Below are 27,636 nucleotides of genomic sequence, written 5' to 3'. Positions count from 1 at the left end.
AGGAGATCAGCAGACTGAGAGTGGAGTGATCTGTCTGAACGATAGGGCACTAACTGGTCTTTAAGATACACAGGAGCTTGATCATGTAGAGCTTTGTATGCTAACAGGAGGATTTTGAACTCTATTCTAGATTTTACAGGAAGCCAATGAAGAGAAGCCAATATTGGAGAAATATGCTTTCTCCTGTTAGTACCTGTTAGTGTTCTAGCTGCAGCATTCTGAATTAACTGGAGACTTTTTAGTGAGTTACAAGGACATCCTGAAAGTAGGGATTGTGCTGCTTGATCTCCTCCAGGGGAGGTGCCTCCGACACTTTGAAAGCCCCTGACCCCGGCCCACAGACTAGTAGCAGGAAATTATGAATTTTAATTGCACCACTGCTTGTAGTCCATGAAGAAAAACGATAATTTTCTCACCTGGCAAGCCAGGAGTTTCTTTGTATACTTGAATATAGAAAACCCATGAATGTAGCTTACTTAAATTCAAAGTTTGTGCTTTGTGAACAATGCAATCATAATATTCTTCATTTATATTGCACATTATGTTAGCGCTCAATGATGGAAATGACAAACACAATTTTGTTGTTTAAGCTCTTTTATTGTATTCATTGATTCGTCTCGTGTCAAATATTGTTGTGCAATTAATTTAGATTATGTCATTACAAAGTCTTTAATTTATTAGACAATTTTTTTAAACAAATTCCACCACTAATAGGTATATAGGATAACAAAAAAAAATAAAAAATTATACAATTACTTTATTATTGTTATAATAGACTGACAAATGTAGTCATATTTTACTGACCAGGATACCCTAGCAAACAGAATTCTAAGGACACTCCTGCTATCTTTTGGGATTTTTGTAAGTGTAACAGTTACTGATTAATTGGCACATTAAATTAAAGTTTCCTCAGTTAAAACTATTGAAAATACATTATATTCTTTAATAAAAGAGGTTTTACCTTTTAAAATGTAGGGGCTTCTTATTTATGTTTCTTCTCAGACAGTATTATGCTTTAATCAGATTACTGTAAAATCAGACTGATGACTTGTTTCAGCATTATACATTTTCTGACTTTAAAAGTTAGCCACCCCCATACATTTTTCATTTGACCAGTCAGGGGCTGAGCCAATATCACAGGGTAGAAATGGAAAGTAAAAGTTTATTATATGAAAACTGTTCACTTTCTGCACAAAAATGATGTACAGGTGAGTGAAATCACCGCATGACAATCCGTACAGTACACAATATAGAAAATCTCTCACACACTTATTATAATCTCAATATTAGGAAAACACGTTGGAAGGTTAATTGAGGAGGGGAAAATCCTGCAACTTTGACAATGACTTTATGTACAAAAAAAAAGATCTGTTAATGCAATAAATATTGCTGGAAATGGTTGAAACAGCTACCAGAAATAAAATACAATAAAATGACATTTTAGGGAGCTCCAATCTTACACAGGGCTTGTTATACCAAATGCAAGGAATAGTAATAATAATCACATGACCAATGATGTTAATGAATCCACTGCCTGGGTGGCTTGCTCCGGGTCCTCTTTGCTCTCAGAGCATTCAGAGGGGATAAAACACCCCGAGTCTCTGGGACAATCACTGTCTTCTTCCTGCTGACTGTAGGACGTTTGGTTCTCTGCTGAGTCCCTGATGTCACCACCTGCAGCACCAACACAAACACAGTACACAACACTGTTGCAATACTCCATTTTTCTACATCTGATCACATTAGAGAAGGCAAAATCCACGCCATCTTCTATACAGCGGGAGCATGAACAGGTACACAATGTATCCTCAAGATCAGAAGAACAGAATAAAGCAGTGCTTCTCAAAGTGTGTGGTACACCCCCTGGTGGGGAATGGAGACATGACATGTGGGGAGCGACAAACAGGAGCACATTTTCAATTTCACGCCAATCTTTTCAAATTAATTTCTTTGTTAAAAAAAAAGATCATTAACACTAAACAAAACGCCTACACACAAAGAAAGTAATCACGAGAAACATAACAATGTAGCAGAAATTAAAAAAGCAAAATAGACTGCATTCGATAAGGATCGGTAACAAAATGTAACGTGGAACTAAAGTGCAAAAACAATGATTTACGTTGCCATGTATTTCACACGGAGTGGGACAATAAACAAACTTTCAATATGTGACTTAAAAATCAATTTCCTTTTTTGTTTTCTTAAGCGTTTTGGCACAGTTTGCAAACAATGTTTGATTATTTCCTGTATTTTTGACTACTTCACATTTACATTTGTTTTTCATGCAGGAGATCAGTCTATTCCTTATGAAATATGATGTTACTTGTTCTTTGTTGGTTCAATACATTTGAAAATGTGTTATTTGTCAGGAATTTTTAGGGGGGCAAGGGGCGCAGGTGGTGCTTGAAAGCTCACTTTCGTTCAAAGTGGGATATACTAAAACAAAAGTTTGAGAACTACTGGAATAAAGAGACTTTCAACCAATAAATCTCTAATGGAAGCAAAATAATGTTTTCGTTTAGAATAGTTCACTTGAATTTTGGAAAACAGAGTCAAGTTCTCCCTTTTCTTCAGTGAGTGCTAAACTTCTGAGTAACAATGTGTATCTGCTCCCTCATTTTCTACCTCCATGACAAACACAGCTAATTCGTGTGAACAAAACACTAACCTAGATCATGAATTTACTGGCACTTAGTGTGAGGCCAAAGGCTCTGTGAGGTCACAGTGCTGACGCTGCCATCCGTTTAACCACACTTTCACCCCCCTTTTTACATATTTCACAGTGACTCATACACATTGGTTTGAGTTAAATATTTAAATAAGCACCAACCAGACGTTCTGATGGTTTTCAGTGAATGTAGGTATTGTTTTTATTCATGCATGGTTTTGAGATAATCAGATTACAGGAACACCTTCTACTTTCTGTTTGAGAATCAGGAAATCTTTAATGGGTCACACGGCACACAGGATGTTAAACCTTCCAGTGTGGCTGAGAAGACCCAGATATTTAAAACGTTACTAAACATATACATATCTATGAATCCTCCACAGAGAACTATAACCAGATAGAATATGTGTCAACAATGACCAGGATATTGTAGCCTTGATGACTTTTCTGGTTGCTTAGTAATCTTGTCTAATTGGCTGACGAGCAAAGTCCAGGTTGTGCCAGTTCACACAGGTGTAACACATTTAATCGTTACTAACTCCACACGCAACCTAAAAGTCTCCACTTCCAGAATCAAACTTTTAGTTAGTGAAACCTTTGCAAACTAAAAGTGTGAAAAGACTTGGGGTAAATATAGCAACATTGATGCATCTTTTTTGTCCAAATATGGTGGAGTATAAGTAGGGTTGGGTTTTATCCGATACCGGTGCCTACTGGGTATTTTTTAAACGGTTCCGGTGCTTAAACCGGGGTTGCAAATGAAACATACACTTTTTTCAGGGCCAAATTGAACACAATATTACCCTAAATAATATATATACAAGAAACATATGGAAATAATATAAACAAAAAAATCTAAATAATATCAAATAAAACAATATTGTATTAAACTATATAATACTGGAGATGAATATTGTTATGATTTTATTTGTCAATAATCATTAATAGCCTTTGAAAATAAACCCCCAACTATTTCAATATTTTTTTTTAAAGCTAGGGAGCCAAAAAAAGAGTCAAAGAGCCACAGATTGCAGTAAATCCCTGAAGTAGCCAATCTGCTGCATTCCTGTGTAAATGCAAAACTCTGCCTTTTAAATCTGGTGTTAAAGCTTAAGTTCAACATTTTGAACGTTTGTTCTTATTTGGTCTGGTTACTACCGTTTACGTCAGAACCAGTGCCATATTGGTATCGCGTTTCGGTACCCAACCCTAAGTATAAGGCCAAATATTGAAATATGAACCTAACGTAAAAAAGTGGCAGTCAATATGAAAATGAACTGTGTGTCTGTTATACTTGTATGATATGTGGCCTTTTGGTATAAATTAATACTGGGCATTATTATCACATTAACGCAGTAATTAATTAACCTTGACAATTATTTTATCACGCATTAACGCAGTTTTTTGATTATTGTTTTATTTTGAAAGTCCGTTTCTCGTTGGGTTGGATGTTGTTATGTTAAATGATGAAGAGCCGGAACAGAAAAGAACTTGGAGGACAAGGAGAAAGGTACCGAGCTCTTACATTTTAATTTTAAATTGCTTCTAGACTGGATGAAATTGAATGAAACTAACGTTATATGTAGCTACTGCAAAGCAGATTTTTCTCATCATCGGAGTATATCAAGTCTTAAGTATCACTTAAATGCAATATACACCGCTGACGCGACCAAATCACCCACCCAAACAAACAGCGAACGGAGGCTTTGTCAGTCCACATTGGATGCATCGAGTGGGTGAAGCATTAATAAGCAAAAGCAAGACAAGCTAACAAATGCTATGGCGAAGTGGATAGCTACAAACTGCAGGCCGTTAAGTATCGTTGCAGATGTTGGCCAGAGGAACGTTCTTAGGATCGCAACGAATGACGGCTGGTACGAGCCGCCCTTAAGGCGCACCATCACGAGAAGAACACAGAGTCGACGGCGTTACAACGTGCACCAACGGTTGCTCTCACTGGAGACTGCTGGTGCGGAACAGTAAGAAAATGTAATGTTGGAGGAATGAATAAATGCAGTTAATTCTGTCATTATCAATCATTTTTATTTATTTATTTATTTTTACTCAGATTCTCCAAAGAAAATCTACAACATGGACTTCACAGAGTAAAAAGTCCCCTGCAGATCGCAGCTTTGTACTTTTTTTTTGTTGTGTGGTCATGGTCAACCACTGCATCTCACTCTTTATTCTAAAAACGTTTCTGCTGTTTCCTGTATAGAAACAAAGAAAACTGTTGTTCAGAAGGTTTATACTGGCTCTGGTCTCTGGGGGTATATCATGTTGTAATACTGCGTAAAGGGAATTTTGCTCTATACAAGCACCTTAATTGTTTGTGTTTGTTTATACATCAGTACTTTTTAAATAAAAGTGTGCAATACACTACGCTTGAAATTATTATTGAATTTAGCGCACAATACTTAATCACAATTAAGAATTGTATCGTTGTCCAGCACTAATGTAAATATAAAACGAGTGCTGAATTTGGATTTTTTTTTTAGTCTGATTACAGCTGATAATTTGAAAACACCAGCTCACTAAAACTTTAGAAATGTTGAGTTATAATAATAATAATAATAATAATAATAATAATAATAATAATAATAATAATAATAATACATTTTATTTGTATTGCACTTTACACATGAAAACACATCTCAAAGTGCTACAGGGAAATAAAAACACCAAAATATAGAAACAGTAAAAACAGCAAGAACCATATTAAGAAAATGCAATCCAAAATAGGTGGGTTTTTAGTTTGTTTTTAAAAGCCTCAATAGACTGTGGTACCCTCAAGTGGTTGGGGAGGGCATTCCACAGTCGAGGCGCAACCACCTGAAAGTCCCTATCTCCCATAGTTTGAAGATTTGTCTTGGGGGCATGGAACTGGTGACTGTCAGAGGAGCTGAGATGGCCAGTTGGTTTGTGACTATGAATGAGTTCTTTGAGGTACACTGGTGCGCTGCCGTAGACACACTAATAGGTCAGGAGGCAGATTTTATACTCAATCCTGATCCTAACAGGAAGCCAATGAAGGTTATAGAGGATGGGTGTGGTGTGTTCACATTTGCGCACCTTCATCAGTTCTATGGTTACAAACAGTATATTTCAGGACTGATTTTTAGTGGTTGGATTAACGGTAATTTTGCTCTTTTGACGTCATTGCTGACACATAGAGGCAACAGTGGTAAAGTGGGTCGTCCAATAACTGAAGGGGTTGGGTGTTCGAATCCTGCTAGTACCCAAGTCATTGTCATTGCGTGCTTGGGCAAGGCACTTTACCCAAATTGCTTCATATGAATGGATAAGAATTGCGCATAAATGTTGGTGTTGGTGGTGGTCGGAGGGGCCATCGGTGCAAAATTGCAGCCACGCTCCTGTACCACCACTGGTATGACTGATGTGAATTAATAATGGTTTCTGTAAATTCTGAAATGTGCTTTGAGTCTCCTTGAAAAAAGTGCTGTACAAATCCAAACCATTATTATATCTCTCCATCTGAGTCGAGCAGATCTTACCATCCTTCAATATGGTTAAAACCAATCAGGCTCAACACATGAGTTTTATACACACAGTATTAGGGAAGCAAGAACATCTGGTTGAATGAACTTCCTGATCTGCTTTTATGAAAACATATCTATCATTTTACCCATGCTTAGTGATTGATTACATGATTTTCTGGTTTCCTCCTGACCTTCAGTGTAGCGGTATTCAGCCGCAGCAAGCAGCCTACGTCTGTGCTCAGGGTCTTTGAAGTTCAGCTCAATCAGGTGTTTCTCCTGCAGATGCGTCAAGTCCTCCACTGTCTGATAGCCATTCAGCAGCAAAGCAGAGGCGTATTCCTGAAACAGCATTATTCTCAATATGTTGTAGCCACTTCATATAATGTACATGCAGGTGTAGAACCAAGTTGGTTTTTATAGTTGATAAAGTCTATTTCTGACAATAACTTGATGGAATTTCAGTTAACGAGTAAATAAACCTAGATGTTTTGGCGTACTGGGCTCTTGGAGCAGTTAAGACACGCCCCGTCTATACTATAAAACCTCCAAATAACAATCTATGCAATGCTAATGCTAACTATAAGCTATACTTCTGTATTCACAATTCTCTCAATTCAACCTACTCGCCACAGATTGTGGAGTTCACAGGTACTGATTTTTACAAAAGGGGTGGAGCCAATAGCGCTGGTTCATGACATAAGAAGCCACTATGATGTCAGTGATGTCACTACCATTCTCAGCCAATAGCAAAATCCAATTGTAATAGCTGTGTTTGAACCCATAGAGTGCAGTCACTCCTTCAACTTGAAATACTTTGCCAAAGCATCAAGAGTTGGACAACAATCAAGAAACACCACTACTTCATATTCAACATTTGTTTTTGGTTTTAGTTACTCCTTAAGCACAGTTCTGGGGGCACACATAACGACTAAAACACAGCATTTTGCAGAAATTACCTGGGACAAATCGAGAAATCAAATATTTTGTCATCACAGTGAAATGTTCCGGTACTCAGGGGTTCCTCACCTCAAGGTTTAATCGTTCCAACAACTCCAAAAGTGTTTTCGGTCGAGGTCTTTTACACAGCTTCTGTTGTCTGATCTTAGGAACCTCCTCTTCCTTCTCTTTCTCCACCACAATGTCTACATAGATGAACTTGAAGTTTCCCACTTTGTTGTTGAGCAGTCCTGTCCAGATACCCATTGGAGGCTTACTGATGATGTTGATGATGTCACCGACCTAACCCAAGAGGAAGCAGAAACTTAGCCTTGTTATAAAATGCTGCTAGAAACGCAAAACAGCAAGCTTCAGGTTATTAACGGCTGCTCCTCAGCATTACCTTGAGTTTTAGGGAGTCTGTGTCATACGGACTTGGAACGAAATCTGTATGGACGCGTGCTCTGCCACAGAACTGTCCCTGATAAAAGGATCCATCCTCATCCAACCCCAGACTGTCTCTCTGACCAGAACCATTGGACTCACTGGTGACACCACCTAAACATACACACAACATGGTCAATTCAACACTAAAAATGCTTACGTAACACGTGATGACCCACTGCAGTCGGTTTAGTCATCGTACAGGTATGTCCGTAATTACTCAGACAATCCAAGAACATAAGAATCAAAATCATTTTATTGTCATTGTACAAAGTACAATGACATTGCAAATTCCCCCCACACAACATTCAAGTACACTTAGAGATTCAAGCCAGGACAGACACAATTATAATAATAAAAAAAAAAAAAAACATAGGGTATGGTAAACGTATAAAAGTTAATCAGAATAAAGGTGCATTGGTATAAAAAGTTCATCAATATAAAAGTGCGTGGTATAAAATATTAAAAACACACAAGTTCAGAAAGAGACAATATTTCGTATTATGTAAGTTGTGATGGAGCTGCGAAAAACTGTGATCAGACATAAAATCATTTGATAATATACTAGATTATGGTATCTTCTGAAACCTGTATTTAGAATGCCAAAAAAAAGCTTGAAATTGTTATATTATAATTCAGTATTATCGTAAACTGCATTTACCTCAGCTAGGGAGGTCATATTTTCACTAGCATGTGTTTATTTCTTTGTTTGTCTGTTAGCAGAATTACAACAAAAGTGCTTAAAATATTCAGTCAAAATTTAAACCAAAGATAGACTTAAGCCATGGAAGATTTCATAACATTTTTGGGGGGGATCCAGATCAATATACTGATTCTGAATCTATTTCAAAAATCAAAAAATCCCTCTCTTTCATCATTGGTGAAATTTCAAAAATTCATATCTCGGTTCGTAATTACTTGATCTATAGTAAATTTGACTCAGTTATGTTGGGTTGTTTCCTTAATTTCTCCCTTGAGTTTCACTCAGATCAGTTCCAGATTGCACATTTCATCTTAATTGTTTTTAAAAATAGGTATGCCTATACATTTCAATCAACTGCATCAATATTAATGGGGATATACATTTCTTCCAATCCTTTAAAGTGTGAGTGATCAGTGATCCTGATCCAGATAACTGCCAATATCTGACAAAGAGAAGATTTTGCGTTTGGCAGACGTTTGTTTTCCATTTCCAGGTTGATCCTTTTTTTGTAAGTGAAAGTAAATAATTTAAATATTGATATAACCTGGTTTTGCATTCAAAGGTACTGGGTTTGAATCCATGCCTAGGACCCTGGCACTCTCCAACCCCAATCCAGATAAGGATCATAATACTTCCAAAGGTGTATTATGCAAACCTCACAAGTAAACATGCTTTTTTTTTTTTTAGATATACTTTTTGAAGCATTTCAATGTAAGTCCTCCAGTTGTGTTCAATGTGCAGAGACTTACTTGAAGAGCTCTGACCACTGCAGAGACTTTCCAAAGAGTTGCTCGATTTTGTAGGATTGTTCTTAGCTGAAGGGACTTCATCTGTCTCTGCTTCTGGGTCTTTTTCTATTTCATCCCCCTAAAAAACAAAAAACATCAAGATGTGCAGTTTATGGGAGTGAAATGATACTTACTGAGTAAGGCAAATTCTGCATTCTCAACCTATTTATAACATATAAAAACTGCTGATATAACAAAACCATATAAAAGCAAAAAAAAAAAAAAAAAAAACAATTACAAGAGGAAGTCTTCAATATTTTCAGTATCTGAAGAGCATATTAAAACATGCAAATAATTATTCATCTTTTGTTTGCACAAAATACTATCATTTTCATGGATGTGGGTTTTTTGGGGGAAAACCTGCAGGTTTGCTTTAAATGTGGCTGAATTAATTAATACAAGTTTTTTTTTTTTTTTTTTTTTGCTTTCATCATTTTAAAGAAATCTATTCAAAATGTAGTAATGCAAGCATGTGTAAGTTAAAAAAGATAAATCTCACGGTCTCCTCAGAGAAAGACTTGTCTTGTTTCTTGCACATTCTTCGACGCATGGTTAATGAAATGGCTTTCATTTTCTTTCCCAGGGCATTTGCTTTGTTTGGGTCCAAACTTTGGCTTTCCTCTGTGAGCTGAAAGCAACAAGGTCCTTTATTAGTACACAATTTTAAATTTCTTTGAAAGCGTTGACTTTTTTGTTGTGTTTTTTCTTCTTCTTCTTCTTTTTAAAGCTTCAAAGATTGTGCCACATCCTGTGCAGCAAAGGTTATTTTCCAGGAAGGAACTTGTTTTTCCTGTGAACTACTTGTCAAACTTCATCACTGCACATGTGTTACCTCTGTTATGACGGTGATTATTAAAAAGTCTCGTTCTCTGGCCTTTATTAGCATTTCTGAGCAGAACATGAGAGACCGAATGAATTGTACAAACCGTAGTTGTTCCATTTTCTTCTGGTTTAATCGGTGATGACTGATGTTTGAGTCCATCAAACCTGCCGAAGCTTGTGGTACGCTATGGAGACAGTAAAAAGTGAAAAATATATTATGTTGACAAATCAAATACATCTGGATCACAAGGTATCTATTATGGTTTGAAATCTGTGGAATCTGAAGCTGCAAATGAAGCCTTTAAAATTCAGTAGTGCTCTACTTTGTTTCTCTGATTTTTTATTTTCATTATTTTGAATTATTTATTTATTTATTATTATTATTATTATTATTATTATTATTATTATTATTATAATAATAATAATAATAATAATAATAATAATAATAATAATAATAATAATAATAATAATAATAATAATAATAATTTACTGATTAGAGGACTAATGGTGGAAAGATAACTAGTAGGGGGATGATAGACAGAGTTCACAATACAATATGATAGAGTAAATGATAATGATAATGATATTTTTGGAAAGGGAAAAAAAGACAAAATGAATTGCTGATGGAAAAATAACAATGTTTTTTTTTATTGGACTTGGAAATACTTGCCGTACTCTGGTTATGACCTTCTCCACTCAATAGGTATAAAATAAAGAATAACATAAATAAAGCAAATAGAATGCAAAAACAGAGACTGACAATTCATGCCAGTCTAAAATTAAAACCAAATCATGTCATCATCGTGACAATCTTTAAAATAAAAATATATATATATAAATCCCATCTTTGTATGAACTTTGTGGGACAAGTTTTTTAAAATATCAAACTAGAACAGTCTACACAGTAGTGTAGACTGTTTCGAGCCAAAAAGAACACAAGCCAAACAGGTCCGACCGAATGAAGCCAGTTATTTTCTATCCCCTCCCTCCCACGTTTAGTTCAAGACTTTAAGAGTAGCTAAAGCCCAAACCTACTTTTTTCTGCTGAATACATATGTATTTGGGTATTAAGTAGTGCCGTTTATTAATGCTAGTCCCAATCTTCATATTTTAGTAAAAGTATTTTAATTTTGCGTTTTAGTTTATTTAGTAAAATCTCAGAGTTACTGGCCTTTAAGGGTTTAAGCCGGCTATTACAATTAAATTTTGCTATTGACTGAGACGGATTCTTTGGATTACCTCGCGTCATCAACTTTGACGTTTGGCCCCGCCCCTCCTATAAAAGCTGAAGGAGGGGGGAGGGTTTTTCCTCCAATCACAGCCCTCATTGAGCGTTGATTGACAGTTTTAATGAGGAAGTCAAATGTTCCGCGTGAACAGCCTGCTGCAGCGGTGAGGTTTTTGACTCTGTGCCTCTATAAAGAGCAGATTCTGCACTAATCAGAAGGTTCATAAAGCTATGTGTATGTACAGACACATCATGTGTGTATTTCCGTCTGTCTCTGTGTGTGCGTGGACCTGTGTGTAGTGTACGTCTTATATTTACGAGTCCCTCCTTCTGCATACAACTATAAACATGACAAGCAGCTTCATGTGCCGCTACAGACAATACGGGCGTCTTTCTCGTGCTAATTGAAACACATCACCTGACAATTTATTCACCGCGCAGAGTCCGAACCCGGGTCGGACAAAAACTTAAATCTCTACTACATAGCCCAGCTTTATGATATGGACATGTTATTTCATTAGCATGGCTACATTTTCAGGCAGCAATGAGACCTTCGGGCATTGACGATGTCTTCTGCACCAAAAGCTGCAGTATGTAGAATCGTGAGACTTGTATATTAACAACCAGGCTCCCTCCTCCTTTCCCTGTTTAGAAACCTATCGTCCCTTACTGGTATTTTTGTGAAAGCGCACAACTGTGGAGCCCTTTGCAACTTTTTTCTCAATGGACTAGTGACAAATGCAGGGACTCTATCTTGTGTTTTTGGAGAGTTTTCTGATGTTTTAGAGACATTAAAGCACGTATCACTCGCTGATGTGACAACAGTAAGAGGCTCAGATCCTTCTCTGCCACAAAGCTCACACACAAGCAGCCATAGTGATCCCAGCAGAGCATAGCAGACACTCCACGTCCACACTGCAAATTAATTATACATGTTCTCCCACCTTGGATATGCTTCTCTTAGTTTTACAAGCAATTAATCCCGTCCGTTTTTACTCTGCCTTCTGTAACTAGTACGTGGGGCGGACTCACAGCCGACCACGCGCAGTCCACCCCATATACCGAGTCAGAGGGACTTCCATCAGTCCGTTCCGCCCGAACACATTTATGCCTTTAGACTGTTGCTTCTCCACGTTGGTCCTTCTTTTTCCGCTTGCTTTGCCGTGTAACCGTTGTGTCTAACGTTGCAATGGGGACTTCTGCTGGAACATCTGCCATTACACTTTTATATCAAGGATACGTGAACGCGCATTGACTTTAATCAAGCAGCCAATAGTAACGCCCATAACAGCTCATGGAACACTCTGTTTGTAGAAAGATTTCTGATTGGCTGAAATCCAGCGTTAAGCTCCTGGATTACAATATGCCCAAAGATAATTATGGATTTTTGCCAAAAATTATGCAAAAAAAAAAAAAAAAAGTATATACTGCAGCTTTAAGTATCAAACCAGGCTTGGGAAAACATAATTATCCTACATTGGTCCATTGGTTATACCATTCTAATAATTTTAGCAATAATAATAAAACACACAAATCACTAATATTTGTATACACTGTCTGGTAACTTGCTTTCCATCTTTTTTTTCCTTATTTTTCATAAAATTAAAAGTCCTAATAATCCTGCCTCAGACAATCGTCATGTTCATGGAAGAGAACCAAAAATAATTACGTAAGTGAGTAATCCCTGGAAATCCAGGTTAAAATCTGAGCCCTGTACTCCTAGACATCCCTGTGCAGATTGATTTAATACAGACAACAGGCCTACTGTTTTATTAAAAACAGCACTGATGCAGAATTCAAGGATTTCATTGTGAAGTGAGTCACTTGTTTTAGAAAGCTGTTGTTAGCAGGGTTATATATCTGCATTACAGCGAGATTGCTTTCATTTAAGGTGAAAAAAAGACTAGGTTTTCTAACAAACACATAGTGTTCCCAAAAACAACAACAAAAACAAAACAAAACAAAACATGTATTTCACACATTTTAAACAATATTGATTATAAAATATAGGTCAAAGGTGACTTGCATCTTCCCACTAACAAGCATTTTTCCACTATCAAACCTTTAAAAAGCCATTCGAATAAATATTAGTTGTTTTCCACCAACCTTTGGTTTGTTGGTCTTTGCTTTGTCGGACACGTTGGACGCCGCCCTCTGCAACATTTTTCCCTGCTTTATAATTACTATTGTTTGTCCGTCTTTGCCCTTTTCTATCTTCGCTCCTGGCAGTGAAGCGTTAACTAACACCGACTGCAGACTGATGGGCAGGCTGGACCACTTCCTCACAACACACAGGATGTGAGGCAACTAACTTTGTGCTTCTAGTGGCAGTATCTCTTAGAAAATGAAAAAAAAAAAAACACACAAATGCTGAAGTGTGCATTTTGTGTCCTCATGAACAAAACAAACCAGGGGGCAAATCTTATAATTATGGTGTTTTTTGAGAGATTTAAAAAAATAATATAAAGGTGGTTGGTTTGAAAATCATTTGCTGTCACTGTAAAAAAAAAACAAAAAAACAAAAAAAAAAAAAAAACTGGTATCTTTAAGGGTAAAATACAATAAATCACTATAGAAGAAAATAAAAATATTCAGAATTTTTAGGTGAGAGTCTTTTCATTCGTAACTAAAAGGAAGTGTATTATATGACAAGTTATTCCAGTAATTTAATTTAAAGATAGGGTGAAAGCTTTTGAGGAAGTGCTGAGATACGTCAGAGGAAAAGCTGAAAGTTTCAACTTCAGTGTGTCGAAAACACCTTCCCGTTTATATCTGCTCAGCACCTGACTCTCATGAATCAATCATAAACTACAGAGACCCGAGTCTCTGTAAGGACATTCTTAAACCTCCATAGGATCCCACAATTCTATCAGTGATCGCTCTGACTGAAATAAATAAAGGGGCTTTGGCTGTCATGTTTGTACTGTGGGAGGTTTCATTTAGTCTCTTCTGGAAAAGACAATTCTGTAGACAAAACCCTGGCTTAATCCCACTGCATGCAGTCAGATATGAATTCCTGTCAATCCAGATTAAGGTCTGAACTATTACCTCAGATGGGCTCCCTTGAGAAGCTGTTGTTCATCTACAGAACTCACATGACTTTTAAAAAATATATAATTCAGACAATTTTTTTTTCCTCCAAAAGTTTTAAAAACGTATGTATATATATATATATAGATTTGTAGAAAAATTTACAGTTTAAAGACTGTTTAAAAACTAGCTAACTAACTAACTAACTAACTAACTATAAATTAAAGAATTGAATCGTCACCTAAAGAGACTCTAAACATCGTGTCGTCTTTATCTATATATTTTAAAGCTTTACATCTTGTTACAAGACTTTTAATCACGAAGAATCAACACACCCATGGGGACTTGTAATCTCACACCAGGTCATTCTCCTCTTCTTGGATCATTTTCTTCCAAGGCATGATAATCTTCGTGCCACGCATGGCCTACCCTGCACGTGTCTGCTGTGCTGGGTATCAGTCAGGGTCTTACAATGTCAAGTGCACACATAAGCATTGCACTCACAGGACAATCCGCCCTGCTGTTTGGTATTAGCAGAGCCTATTGTCCTTATTTTGTGCACAAATGACTAGGGCCACCCGAGCCACCATTTTATTGAGTCACAGATTTGGTCACGACACCGGTCTACAACTTCAGCATAATGGCTGCTCTACAAGGATTTTTAAAAAAATTAACCCAGCAAAACTTCAATTATAATGATTTTTTGATGGAGCTTGCAAATAAAATTCACTACACGAACCTCCTAGTTGTCTTCAAGGGGATATTTCAATATCTAGACCATGGGGTCACCAACACGGTGCCTGCGGGCACCAGGTAGCCAGTATGAAACATGTGAGGTGCCCTCAGCAGCTCTAGTCACCTATGTGCTCCATCTAAAATCTGATTTACTTTCTAGAATTCCAACTCACAAAGATATATACAGATGACAGATGTAGTTAGTATTTAATAGAGTTAAATAATACTGCAGGAGATACAATTTTAGTAATGAAATTATCATCTTTAAATGTTTATTTTCACTGAAATATTTACATGTTTTTTAGTGTTGCAAATTTGGTGTATGGGTTGTAGTATGTTATATATAAGATAAAACAAGACATATTCGTTACATTATTATTAGTTAAAAGTTGTCAGTAACTCAAAAATAGGAAGATGGTCATTTTCTATGAAATTTAATGAAAATGAAATTGCATAAATTAGGAGAAGTGTTGCATGTTGAAACTTCCTTATTATCTCTACCCTCTAATTAAAGTATAAATTGAGTATTTAAGAAGTGCTTTTCAATCTGGTAGCCTTTCAGACTATTCAGTACCTATGAAGGAGATCACAGTTTCACTAATGTTGGTGACCCTGGATCTAGACAATGGTCACCCATATTCCACTTGAAAAAGTAGTACAGCTTTTCTTTTAGGTTGTATATGTTTCAGTTAAACTTTAGGATGTCACGTGAATTTGTACAATGGTGAATAACTACATAAATACATTTGTAGAAAATAGATATAGTCACCAGCAGACCACCAAGACCCTGAGCATAAACATGCGGGTCAGATGATGAATGAATGCATGAATAAATGTTGCAAAATATAATGATTGATCATTTGACTACAGATAACTGTATTGCATGAACTTACATTTGGCTCTGAGAGATCAACATCCGTCATGGATCGTGGCACTTTTAGTGGAATCTGGGGTTTACGCTCCGTTTTCAGGCTTCCATCCTGGGGAGGAGCCTGTAGCTGCCATCCCTTTTGTTCCTTTCCCTGTGTTGTGGTGAGGTCATGGGAGTACACACGATATTCTGTGAGCGGCCTTCGGCAGGTGTGCTGGATGGTGCCCCATGAGGGACTGGTGTCACCTGGGTTGCTCCAACGCTGGTGATGGGTGGGCGTTGCTCCACCTGGTAGGTTGACCACTGCTGTGCATCGGCCTGGCGTTGCATTTTCTTGGGTGGGGAGGGTAGAGGATTTGCCAAGGTAGAGCATCCTGTCTGACCTATATGGAACATTCAGGGAATGGGGTCCAGTGGGTGGGCTTACTGTGCCAGGTAGATGAGTCACTGAGAGAGAACAACACAGAGTAAAAGAGGAGAACATGAAGAACACTTTTACTGTCCCAATGTCAGACTACAGCTAGTCCCATATCTAAATTGCCAGCATTAGTTACAACACGGCAAAATGTATTAAATGGTGTCAGTATGTCTCAATTGCTGAAAGCCTTGAAAACACAATTTCAAGTGTAGAGTGGAACAAAATATGAGGAATTCATAAACCAGTGTCATGCAAAATGCATTATTTTGAACATATTTCCTGAACAAGACATTACCTCGACACAGTATTGGTGCAGTGTTAGTGTTGCCATTATTAGGACACTAAAAACAAAAGCTAAAAGATGATTTGAAACCAAATCAAATCCCAACTGTAAAAATCCCAAGTTTCAACACTTCTACAAACACTTTTTTACAGCTGGCCAAAAATCTTCTTTAGTCATCATATGGGGAAGTGTCGGAGGCAGAAAGGTCAAGAAGAATACGATATCTGAAGCCACGAGTTAACACAGCTTAATGCTTGGCTAGAATATTCAAACTGCTTTTTTTTTAGATGCAAAAACGAATTATGAGGTTCTTTACATTATTAATTTTTTAGGTGAACTTCATTTCACAAAGTTATAAGTATGTTGCATTTTATACAGGAAAAGTGCTTAGAAGTGTACGTAAGCATGGTTTTATAAATCAGATTTGTTTTTTTTGTTTTTTTAATACCTCATTTTCAAGTTTTTACACTTTAACTCTAGACCCTAAGCAATGTTTTATAGATTGTCCAATCCTCCATTGTGTTGGGCAAAGTGTACTTACTTGAATTGTGGCATTTCTTTGAACCTTCTTTCCCACCATGTCCGCCTGGTTTCTTGGCAGACTTTTGGCCTCTTTTGTTGGAAGATTTACATTCAGTAGTCGCTCCTTTTGTATGTATGCTCTAAAAAGACACATAGAAAACTACTTGAAAGATGCATTGTTTAGATATTCTGCACAGTTGTTGACCAATACAAGGGGGAACCATATATCTTACAAAATGATTTCGACTTTAATACACTTTTTTAAGGTTTTCTCTAAAACATCTAATGAATAAGTAAAACTACTCAATAAATTAGTTGTCAAGACATTGAATCACCTTTTTGCTTTTTGGAAACTGTCCTGAAAAAAAATATTCATTGGTTGTAAAATATTTTTTAAGAATTATTCCTCATGGGGACGCAAGTTGCTCTGCACGTTTGTGATTTGTCTGATGCTGCAGTCTCCACCCATTTTATATTAACATGCACCGATCCAGGTTGGAAACCCCTGGGTTAAGTTAACATGTTGATAGCCATCTTCGTAGTACAGCTGCTCTGGGACAGCAATTATTTATTTAAGTGAAGCCCGATAACGGAGAGATATCCCGGATATACTCATCCAACTTCTTTCCAAATGTAAAGTGCATTACAAATAAAATGTATTATTATTATTATTATTAGTACAGGCCCATACCTCAAAAAAAAAAAAAAAAAAAAAATACTTGTGATACTAAAACAAGACCAACTAAACAAATGGTGTCCAACTAAAAATCAGCCCTGAAAATATTTGTCACATCTCCATCCTTCATGTCACACTGAAATTACAAATACAGAAGAAAAAAAACCTGACCTGACACCCAACTGCAGATTTATCAAAACAAGTTGGTGAGACAGCTTTGGTCTATAATCCTTGCATTTGAGTTTAACACAAATTCTATTAATTTATCAATAATAACATTCATGGTAGACATACAAAATGCATTTTATTGGTTTTAAGTTGTTTTTAGGCTCCAACAATGCTTTGCATTTTTAATGATGTGATATTATCGGCACATTACTGGCTTATTTTAGCTTGTTTGAAAGGAAGCAGGGTAAGACGCAATCTCTAACCTGGTTTGAAGACGATTTCTCCTTTTTCTTTGTGCCAGAATGATGGACTCCTTTCCCTCCTTTGGTGTCTGATTTGTGCTTTGTCCTTCTTATTTCTAGAAGAACACAATAGAAACACTTAGTTTAGGTGAATGGGTATCTATAGTTCAGGGATTCTTGACTAGCTTGAGGTGTCATTCTACAGGTGGAAGTGGTTGTGAACATCCAGTTTAAATATCATTTCACATAAGGTTTACCTTCATAATGACTGTTGGGGAAATGAATTAAATCTTCTCGACTCCTGGTAGCCTGCCAAACTGCTGCATTAGAGCTGGGATTGTCTGAGGACCAATATTGAAGGTTTTAAAATGAAATGTCAAGGTGAACATGGGACACAGATGAACAGCGAAATAAAACTTTGAGTCACAGAAAAATACTGCATAGCTGCATTAAAAGGAAGTGTAATAAGATTAGAATGCTCACCTAATGTATCATTATCTGATGCTGATTTTGATATTTGCGTTCTGTATGGAAAAAAAAGCAGACCCATGTGATCAAGCAGATGCTTTACAACTATTGACAGCACCGATAAGACAGTTTTGAAACTTAAAATGCATTAAAGGTAAATATATAAAAACAATGTTGAAGAGACAGACTAAGATTATTGTAGACCAGGGGTGCCCACAATTTTTATTATCAAAATAGTACAATAAGAATATTGAAATGGTAATTTGAAAATGACTTTGATTGAAAACAGTTAATATATTTTGAAAAAAGTAAATACCATCAAGAATAGTTATTTGAAAATAAACTATATAAAACGTATAGAGTGAAAATGCCTTTCCTTTACCACAGCAGAACCAAAACTCTGAAAATGTGATGGTCAGCAGTTTGTTTCAGCAGCACCAATCACAGCTGCTCAGTTCATCATCAAAGACCCAGATTAAAAAGATGAATCTTTGCACTGAATCATGACTCACAAATGCCTTGTCAGCATTAACCCAAAATCAAATGAGTCATCTGAGAGGCTGCTGTTGATACAGCAGGGATGTGAAGTGAAACTCATCAAATGCAGAATTTAACAAAGGAAAACACTCAGGACTCAAGTGATTTGGTGAGGGGGAAAAAGAGAAGATGGTGGAGGGGTACTATTAGTATGGGGCTATAGAGCAGGAAAGCATGCTGGTAATTTAACCACATGTAGCAGTACCAGGTAGTGCCACACAATTAGTCAAACCTAGGGGTTGAACCCAGAGCCCTTTTGTTGTCAGGCAAACATGCTAATCAGACATGTTAACCCCATTATTACACCAACATTATCAATTATTCATCCTTATTCATCCACTGATCTAAGTTTTCTCTAGATCTGATCCCTGTAGGAATAACAGGACACAATAGGACATCTTAGTTCACTAGTCTTAAAGATTTAGTCCATTGTCTCATTTCAAATTAAGCCAAAAACAATCCAATATTTATTGGCGTCTTCAAAAAACATTGTTAAAATGTAAAGGGCCCATGTTAAGCTAAATCAACTTATCTGTGCTATAAACATCATAAAGTGCTATTAGGGTGTTATGGCAATTATTATATTCATCATCAAATCGTCAAATGTATGTTCATGTGTACAATTTGTCATGTTTTAATACATGATGACTGCATTACTCTTTGCACTTTTGAACAGCTGAGTCATGTTAGATTAAACAGTACAGATTGTATTGTATCCACAGTGCAACACAGAGTCTCTGCTGAAGGCCAAACTCAAACTCACATGCAGATATACACGCACACACACTATCAAGGATAGATAAGAGTGGCGCCCAACCTTCCTCATAATATACACGTCTTCATCATCCTCAAACGTTTCCACTGTTGGGCATCTGACCCCCTCCTTCTCCTCACCTCAGGGTGGAACTTTTTCTGTTATCTGTATAAAAGCTTAAGCTGTGAAACTGTTAGTTAGTGTGGGTCTTGCCTTTTTGCTCTGCCACAAGCCTTTTGCCTTTCATTCCACAGGATGGAAGCTCCTTTTTTACTCTTTTTTTATTTAATTTTATAATAAATCTTTTTTATAAAATCATCAATGCTTCGACTGGACTCCATCATTCAAACAGAGCAATATATCATGTCTCCAAATGAGGTCAACCGCAAATTTGCCGTGACAAGGGCTTCATACACATGCCCAAAGTGTTTTTTTCATTGATTCCTTCAATCGTTAGTTAGAAGGTGATTTGCTCCTTTCTTACTGCAGGGTGAGCACAAACACCTCGCTCTAATTTGATGATGCATTCCCACTTTGATGATGAAATTGACGCGGCACTGAGCTGGAGAAGCCGTGCCTCCAGGAAGCTCTCTGCCGCGATTGACATGTTTCAGCGTCCTTCACGCAGTGCTATGTATGTATTTTCTACAGTCTATGTATGTACCGGTGAACCCCCTGCCCCCAATCTCTGTCTCATGTTTATAAAGCAGCATGAGCTCTGCTACGGAGTGGGTGGGAGGAGGGCGGACCGTCCTCTGGCCCTACGTCACCGTGCGAGGAGGAGGAAGTCAGTGTCCCGTCTATAGACACGCCCACTCATGAATCTGCGTAAGTAGGTCCCAATCAGCCTATTTGTGTAGAGTTGCTCAGAAAGAGACTTTTCAGAGGCTAAAACATTGGAAAACAGGAGAGTTTGGGAAAATAAACCTCAAATACTATGTTTTTGGGGTTCTTAGAACAAATGGAGATGGGTGAAAAATAGCATGATAATGGACCTTTAAAGGCTGACTTACCACACTGTCTGATTCTAATAGAACAACCAGGTAAGGAAAGTTGTTTTGACCATGGGAACCTTCCATCTGCTTAGTTCAACGAGCCCAAAGCCATAATCTGCTGTCTGCTGGGCTAACAGACAGCCTTAAAATTAAAGACAACAAAAGCTGCATTCTCCCTTAGTGAAGCTTAATTTTATACTAAGCTTTTGTTTCAATTGAATTTAATGGGTAGTCAATCCCCCCTCTTAAAATGCAGCATTCTATGAAATAGAGAAAATGAACTGAAGATGAGGGAGGGGAAAACAGCAATGAAGAGATTGTCTACTCTGCAGCAGGATGGAATTACAGTATTAACCCTAAGGGAGACCAACATGGAGCACTTATTACTTTATGACAAAGCCATTTCACTTGCAGGAGTTTTGGCTCAGCTTTCACTCAAATTGACCCAAAGAAAGGCAAAGATTGTACAATAGAGCTAACACTGGACTGAGTGGCACAGGTCTAAAACAGATGTATGTAAGAAACTGGAAAAGAATGCTGAATTTAAACACAAACTATGACCTTACCTTCTTTTCTTTTTATTCAGAGTGACCCCATGTGTTTGTGGCATTTCCTGGAAGAAAACAAATCATTTAAGCATTTTTATCCTTGTGTAAATAAGTCATTCTTCCACCAATAAAGGATTTGTTGAATTAATGTGTGTACTGTACTCACCTCAATGATAGAGCATTAGGGAAATTGCAATTGAGTAACAAGCTTGAGTTAAAATTTTGGATAAAGGCCTGAGAGGCAGCTGCAGTCTCGTTCTGCTGATTTATTTCATAATCAGCTTTATTTTTGTAAATACAGTCTGGTTGGTGGACTACAGGACCTCCCTAGAGAGGTGATCTCCTACTATCTACTAATGAATGTTCCCACAGAAACTCAACTGTGTCCTTTGACATGATTAACTCCATACAAGCAGAGCATGCAGCCTGATGACTGACGTTTTACACAGTCATTAAACTATTACGTGCTCCCGTAGAACTTTTACGTTCTCACGTAAAGGTTCTATGTGAGAGTGTGGAACCTTTACTTGAGCGCGCAATAAAAAAAATATCCATGTCCCTTTAGGGGCTCAGTAAGTTTTTATCTCTACCTTTTTAAGTTTATACATGAAATGTTTACTGTATGCAAGGGAACCGTGGCAAGATTTATTACATTACAATTACTAAATGTGGGGGGTGAAAGTTAACTTTTACTATTTAAATGAACTATTTTTTACCTGTACTAGAGTATTTTATCTATGACTTTTTTGTACTTGTGCTTGAGTATAATTTTAATTAAGTAACAATACTTCTACTTTAAATAGGAAATATTAGTACTCTTTATACCTTGGGCTGTTTCTTGCTATATGCATACAGCCATAAGCCAGAGGTTCCTTTTTTACAGTAAACTAAAGCATAACTATCCTTATTTGTTTTTGTTTTTGTTCTTAGTCACGTCATTGTTTGTACTGATTTGGAATACTGGTTATTATTATTATTATTATTATTATTATTATTATTATTATTATTATTATTATTATTATTATTATTATTATTATTATTATTATTATTATTATTATTATCTTATTTTCTTTAAATATTGTTTTTTTTTTGCTTTTAATTCAGTCTTTATACAAAGTGCATGGACAAGAAAAATAGCTAAATTTGAACTGATGGTGTTACAATGAAATATTTTCTCCCACAGTATTGCAAATAGTATTTTTCTCACTAATGTTAGTTTTTTTTGTCAATTATTTATACATTAATAATGACTTTTTGTTTGTTTGTTGTATTTTTTCCCATGTGATAATTTCTCTGTTTTACTGTTTTTGGTTTGGTGGGAACGTGCATTATTTATTATATACGATCATATTATTTAAGTCTACTATTAACATTTTTCTTCTAACTTGCTGACTCTATTGCATTTGTTAATATATTAATGGCCTCTTACTTTAAGAAAGGCCTTTCTCATAAAATCATGTGGTACACGCATCCATGAGTGTGAGTGCGTGTGTGTGTGTGTGTGTGTGTGTGTGCAGTAGACTGATGCTCACCATCGATATAGATCTTCCAGAATTCTGCCACTTTGCATTGTCATCCAGTAGCAATGCTGGGCTGCAGGAGCGGCTGCATGCTCTGCTGGAGGAGCGGCTCGGAATAGGCCGAGGTGGAACGTCACTGGAATTCTGCACTGCTTCATACAGGCTGTCCATCGACCCTTCCTGAAGTGCAGTGGCCACACAGATAAACCCACAGTTGTTAAGAAGCTCAAATACTGCAGCAAGCTGTAACGTGATCTCATTTAAACCAAAATAAAGAACATTCAGTAGAAAAATTAAATCATTGAAATAACTGCTTTGATTAAACACAAAAATACAAAATAGAATTGATGGTTTTAAAGGTTTGATGCCGTAAATGCTGCTAATGCTGCTTGTCATCCAGGGAAGTGGAGAAGGATTGAATATCCTCCAGGCAGAAAATGTGTTTGGCTTGTTTAGATTTCTTCTAGGAACACAAAACCAATGTGGCTCATCAGTGCTTTCTGTTCATCCAAGTGTTGTGGTAATGTGCTCTCAAAGGATGATGTTATTGAAATATTGTTGCTTATTGTAGGAAAATACATTATCTACATTTAGCCATTACTCACAAAAATCACAACATAATCATGTGGAAATAATGTTTTTTTTGTGAGTGCCACTAGATGTAAAGTATTTGTCTTCATTGACTTAATCATCGTATTGATGCTGTTGTAGTTAGTCCATCCTTTAAAACACATCTGTCAGGAACTTAATTCTGCATGTTTTGGTGTCATCTCACCTAATTCAGTATAATGTAGAGGTCGGCTTTGCCATTTGATGGAACATGAAACATCTTCAACATGCAATAAGGCCAATAACACATTTTTTCCCATTGATTATTTATTGAATCCATCAGTAGAATAACATATAGTTTAGAATCAGTGATTCTCAACTGGTGGGTCAGGACCCAAGAGTGGGTCGTGGACCTGTACTGGGTGGGTCGTAGAGGCCAGGAAAGAAAAAAAAAGTTGCAGTGAGTTTATCTTTTTCTATAAGACAGGGAGGGGTGTCCTGGTCTGGTTCTGCAGAGTCCCTTTCTTGCATGTTTTAGGGCTGTGATCGAAATTGAATACTCTGCACTATGCACTACAAACTCAATGGCTTCTCACATTTTCTCCACACTCCTGTTTGAACACTGCGTATGCGCACACATATCAGCAGATCTGCAATTGGTTTAAAAGTGTGGCAAAAATGAAAGAAGCCATATGATTGGCTGAAAGCACACACAGCTGATTGGCTGATGAATCTGTCAATCACTTTTATCAGCCAATGGTGATGTTCGGTGACCCGCGACGTCAGGGCAGTCTCAAAATTCACCGCACACATTTCTCTCACAAATGCACAGGGGTTTCACAGCACAGAAGCTGTTCGTAAATGCACATTCAGCAATTTGCATCATCTGTGGATTTATATTACATGTGTGCCTCAAAATAATATTTGTGAAGTAGAGCGTGTGCATTTGTGAATTTGAAATACAACTGCAAAACAAACATTTATTTGTGAACCAGTGTGTGTGCGCATTTGCAAAACAGATCGTGTGCATTCGTGAATCTGGAATACAACTGCAAAACAAAGCATGTGCATTCGTGAAAAACCCTGCAAGAGTTCATTCATTATGATACTGTTCTGATTCCATACTAGTGTAAAAGATGTCCCAATACATTATACATTTGGCGTACTAAATCTTTCCATACTATCTAATGTAAAAGCACTACATACTTATTTTAATGTCAGACTTAGTATGTATGAGTAGTACATTAATATGCGATTTTGAACACAATCCTTGAAAACATAGCCTTCGGGTCGCTTGAGGTCAAGACTTTACCTTTTTCACAGTTATAATATTCAATTGTAATGCAATGGGGTTCAGGGTGCCGTAAAACAAATATCCTAAGTCGGTTTCAATTAAATTCCATTTCAATTTATTGTATTTTATTTTGTCTCAGTGTGACTGCCTTTAAAGGGTCAGGCAGCCACCTTTCAACACAAAATATCTACCTTTGAAGAACACCTTTATGATTTGTCCTCCATGAAGTACAAAGTAAGGTAAATTAAGACAGTTTTGACATTTCTCTTAATGTTAGTTATCATGTAGACTTTATTAGAACTGCAAATGCACTTACAGATCAGAGGATCGACAGTCCTAAAGTGACAATGTATTTATAACCTGTTATAGTCAAATTCTACTTATTTGACAATGCATTTTCTATAGTTTTAACATCTGTTAAACTCGTCTACATTGGTCTCATCCAATGGGTTAGTGTAGGTGCAGTCATAAATTGAATGCATCTTTTTTAGATTAATAGAGAGTATCCAAACATTTGCAATCTTCATTAGAAATACTAAATCATTCTTATAGAGTAATGACTGAGGTAAATATTAATCTAAACACTGATGGAATGACTACCTGTGGAAATAAACAGGTGCATGTTTATGAACAGGTGCATGTTTCAGACACATTTGTTACATTTTAGATCAGAAAAAAAAAAAAAAAAACATTCTTAGTTGTATGAGTTTAACAAAGGTGCAGATTTATGTCATAAATGAATAAACAAAACCAATGCAAACTTAGCTCTCATCCAATTAAGTTTCATACAGTTTACTGTGATTAGTGGAGCTTTTTCCTCTCCAGTCTCTTTCCCTTCGTGCACACTGTGAACACATTAGAAAAGTTTTCTTACCAGTGAGAAGCAGAAAAGGTTCATGTTGGCGACTGTTGCTACCCAGTGCAGATGGAGGAAAAACAACGAACCAAGTGTCAGCCAGTGGCCGAAAGACACAACAGCTCAGTGTGATCCCAGCCTGGGTCGCCTGCTGTCTTCTCCGATTAATACCAGAGAGAAATCCCTCCTCTAATCCAATAGATGGACCACCATTACTCTACCGGCTAAAGCACAACTCAGAGGCAGAGAGGCAGATTGGGTCTTTGTTTTGATTGTGTGTGTGTGTGTGTGTGTGTTTTGAAAGCTGCCTCAGACTGTAATGATTTGCTTCCTAATACAATGAGTTTTAAACTTTCATCAAGTATTCACAGAACATGTTCTTGAAATACTTTGGGGCAGATTTACTAAGGTGCTAAACAACTTATGTGCCTAAATACTTGGTGGTGGCACTGTTTGCTAAGAATTTACTATGATTGCCACGCAAATTGGTGCAAGTTCAGAAGTAGTTTTTGACTGCCTTATTATTTAAATGAGCATTTGAAGAAGTTGAACTGGACTGAGGTGATTGTGCTATAAAGCAGCAGTTGGACTTCCCTGTCTGCTGCATAATCCATTTAATGAAGTAGCCAACAAAATAAATATAAATGGAAGTGCAGGTACTCAAATGGACGCAATGTTGTTTTTTCCTATAATTTAATGTGACTACTATGTCAGTCCCCGTCTATCTGCCAGTGGAAAACAGTAATCTTGTCAAAGGAAACCGCATTGATCTATTGATAACATTAAAGTAGAACTACGTAACTTGTGCTTAGCGCTCCCCCTAAAGGTCCCTTTTGGTTTTGTCACTGTTGTAAACACTACACCTCCCGCTGCCTGCCCCACCCCAAAGCTACCTTTGCTCTCCCAAGACGGTAGCTACCGATCACTGAAAAATCCTAATACAACAGTGACACTAAGGGTGCTTTCACACATACTGTATAATCCCATGTGACCATGTGAACAGGATGAGGAAGAGAGACATGTAAAATAAATGAATGATGTGGGAGTAATACGGAAGGGAGTGTGGAAATGTGTGTGATTTGTTTGTTTGTGTGCTGATGAGGTGTATTGACTGCTTCATATGATATTCATTTTATGCAATATTCCTTTTCACCTGAAGTTGATTATTGCCTTCGCCATGCCGCTGAACACATGAAATTCAGTCACGCTTTGAAGACCTGCTGTTTGCATGTGATATTGTCTAGCGACCCTTGAAAGCACCCTGTTCACATGCCTGCTCTTCCTCCAATTACAGCTTCATGCTTTAAATTAATCTAACTCAGGCCTTTGTTCGTTGACATATGGGGGTCATACCACAGTAATAAACATTTGTTGCTTCTTTTCTTTGTGTCCCAGTGAAAGGTAAATTAGTTATCATGTGATGTCTGAAAATCCTGTGAGAGATATAGGCGCCTCTCTCCTGTTTTTGCTTCAGAGCATGAACTGACCCCGGTTGCTCTCATTGGATCGCTGTCTCCAGTTCTCCTGTTTTGATTCTGCTTGGTTTTTTTTTTTAAACTTTGTATTATTTTGCAAGCCAGTTTCAATGAAGGCCTTTTTTCCACATTACACCTTTTTGACCATCTACATCATCACCTGGGGAAGTCACGACACTGACAAAGCAGCTCTGAAAAATGGATGGATGGATGGATAGATAGATGGATGAATGTCTGTGTGTGTGCTGCCTGATGGAGCGTCGGGTTGCGAGTGTGTGTGCGTGCCTGTTGCGCAATCACACACACTGTCTTCGCGGTGCCAGTGCGTGTGTTGCTGCTGAGCTGGAACTGCAAGGCCGCGCGTCACAACAGCAAACAGGTAAATTTGATTTTGGCTCTAACCTGACCCATAGACCTATATCAATGTGACTCGCTGCAACCTTGTTATGTTCTGCGATGCGCATGCAGAAAAGTAGAGGCCTGGCTTCTGGTAGATTGGGAGAGGCAGTGGGAGGAAGTGAGGCTGTTTAGGGCGGGACATCGAGACGTTTCTCAGAAACTCTGGATATCAGCTTTAAGAATAAAAAAAATTATTTAAACTCAAGA

The 27,636-nt window shown here is 37.2% G+C and overlaps 1 protein-coding gene across 1 annotated transcript; it reads right to left on the bottom strand.

The window, feature by feature from the left end:
• Positions 1–1,144: 1,144 nt before the first annotated feature.
• On the bottom strand, positions 1,145–17,081 carry LOC114474407 (SAM domain-containing protein SAMSN-1-like). Its single transcript, XM_028464701.1, has 9 exons — positions 16,968–17,081; positions 15,748–16,172; positions 9,966–10,046; positions 9,539–9,667; positions 9,001–9,118; positions 7,508–7,662; positions 7,195–7,407; positions 6,360–6,507; positions 1,145–1,674 (listed from the first exon to the last, which is right to left on the bottom strand). Coding segments are annotated over exons 1-9 (1,443 nt in total). The 5' UTR covers positions 16,969–17,081; the 3' UTR covers positions 1,145–1,501.
• Between the last annotated feature and the right edge of the window lie 10,555 nt (positions 17,082–27,636).

Source organism: Gouania willdenowi, chromosome 13, assembly GCF_900634775.1.
Source record: "Gouania willdenowi chromosome 13, fGouWil2.1, whole genome shotgun sequence".
In the NCBI taxonomy this organism is placed as follows: domain Eukaryota; kingdom Metazoa; phylum Chordata; class Actinopteri; order Blenniiformes; family Gobiesocidae; genus Gouania; species Gouania willdenowi.
The sequence above is the reverse complement of the archived record's forward strand: the minus strand, read 5'-3'. Positions and strand labels throughout refer to the sequence as shown.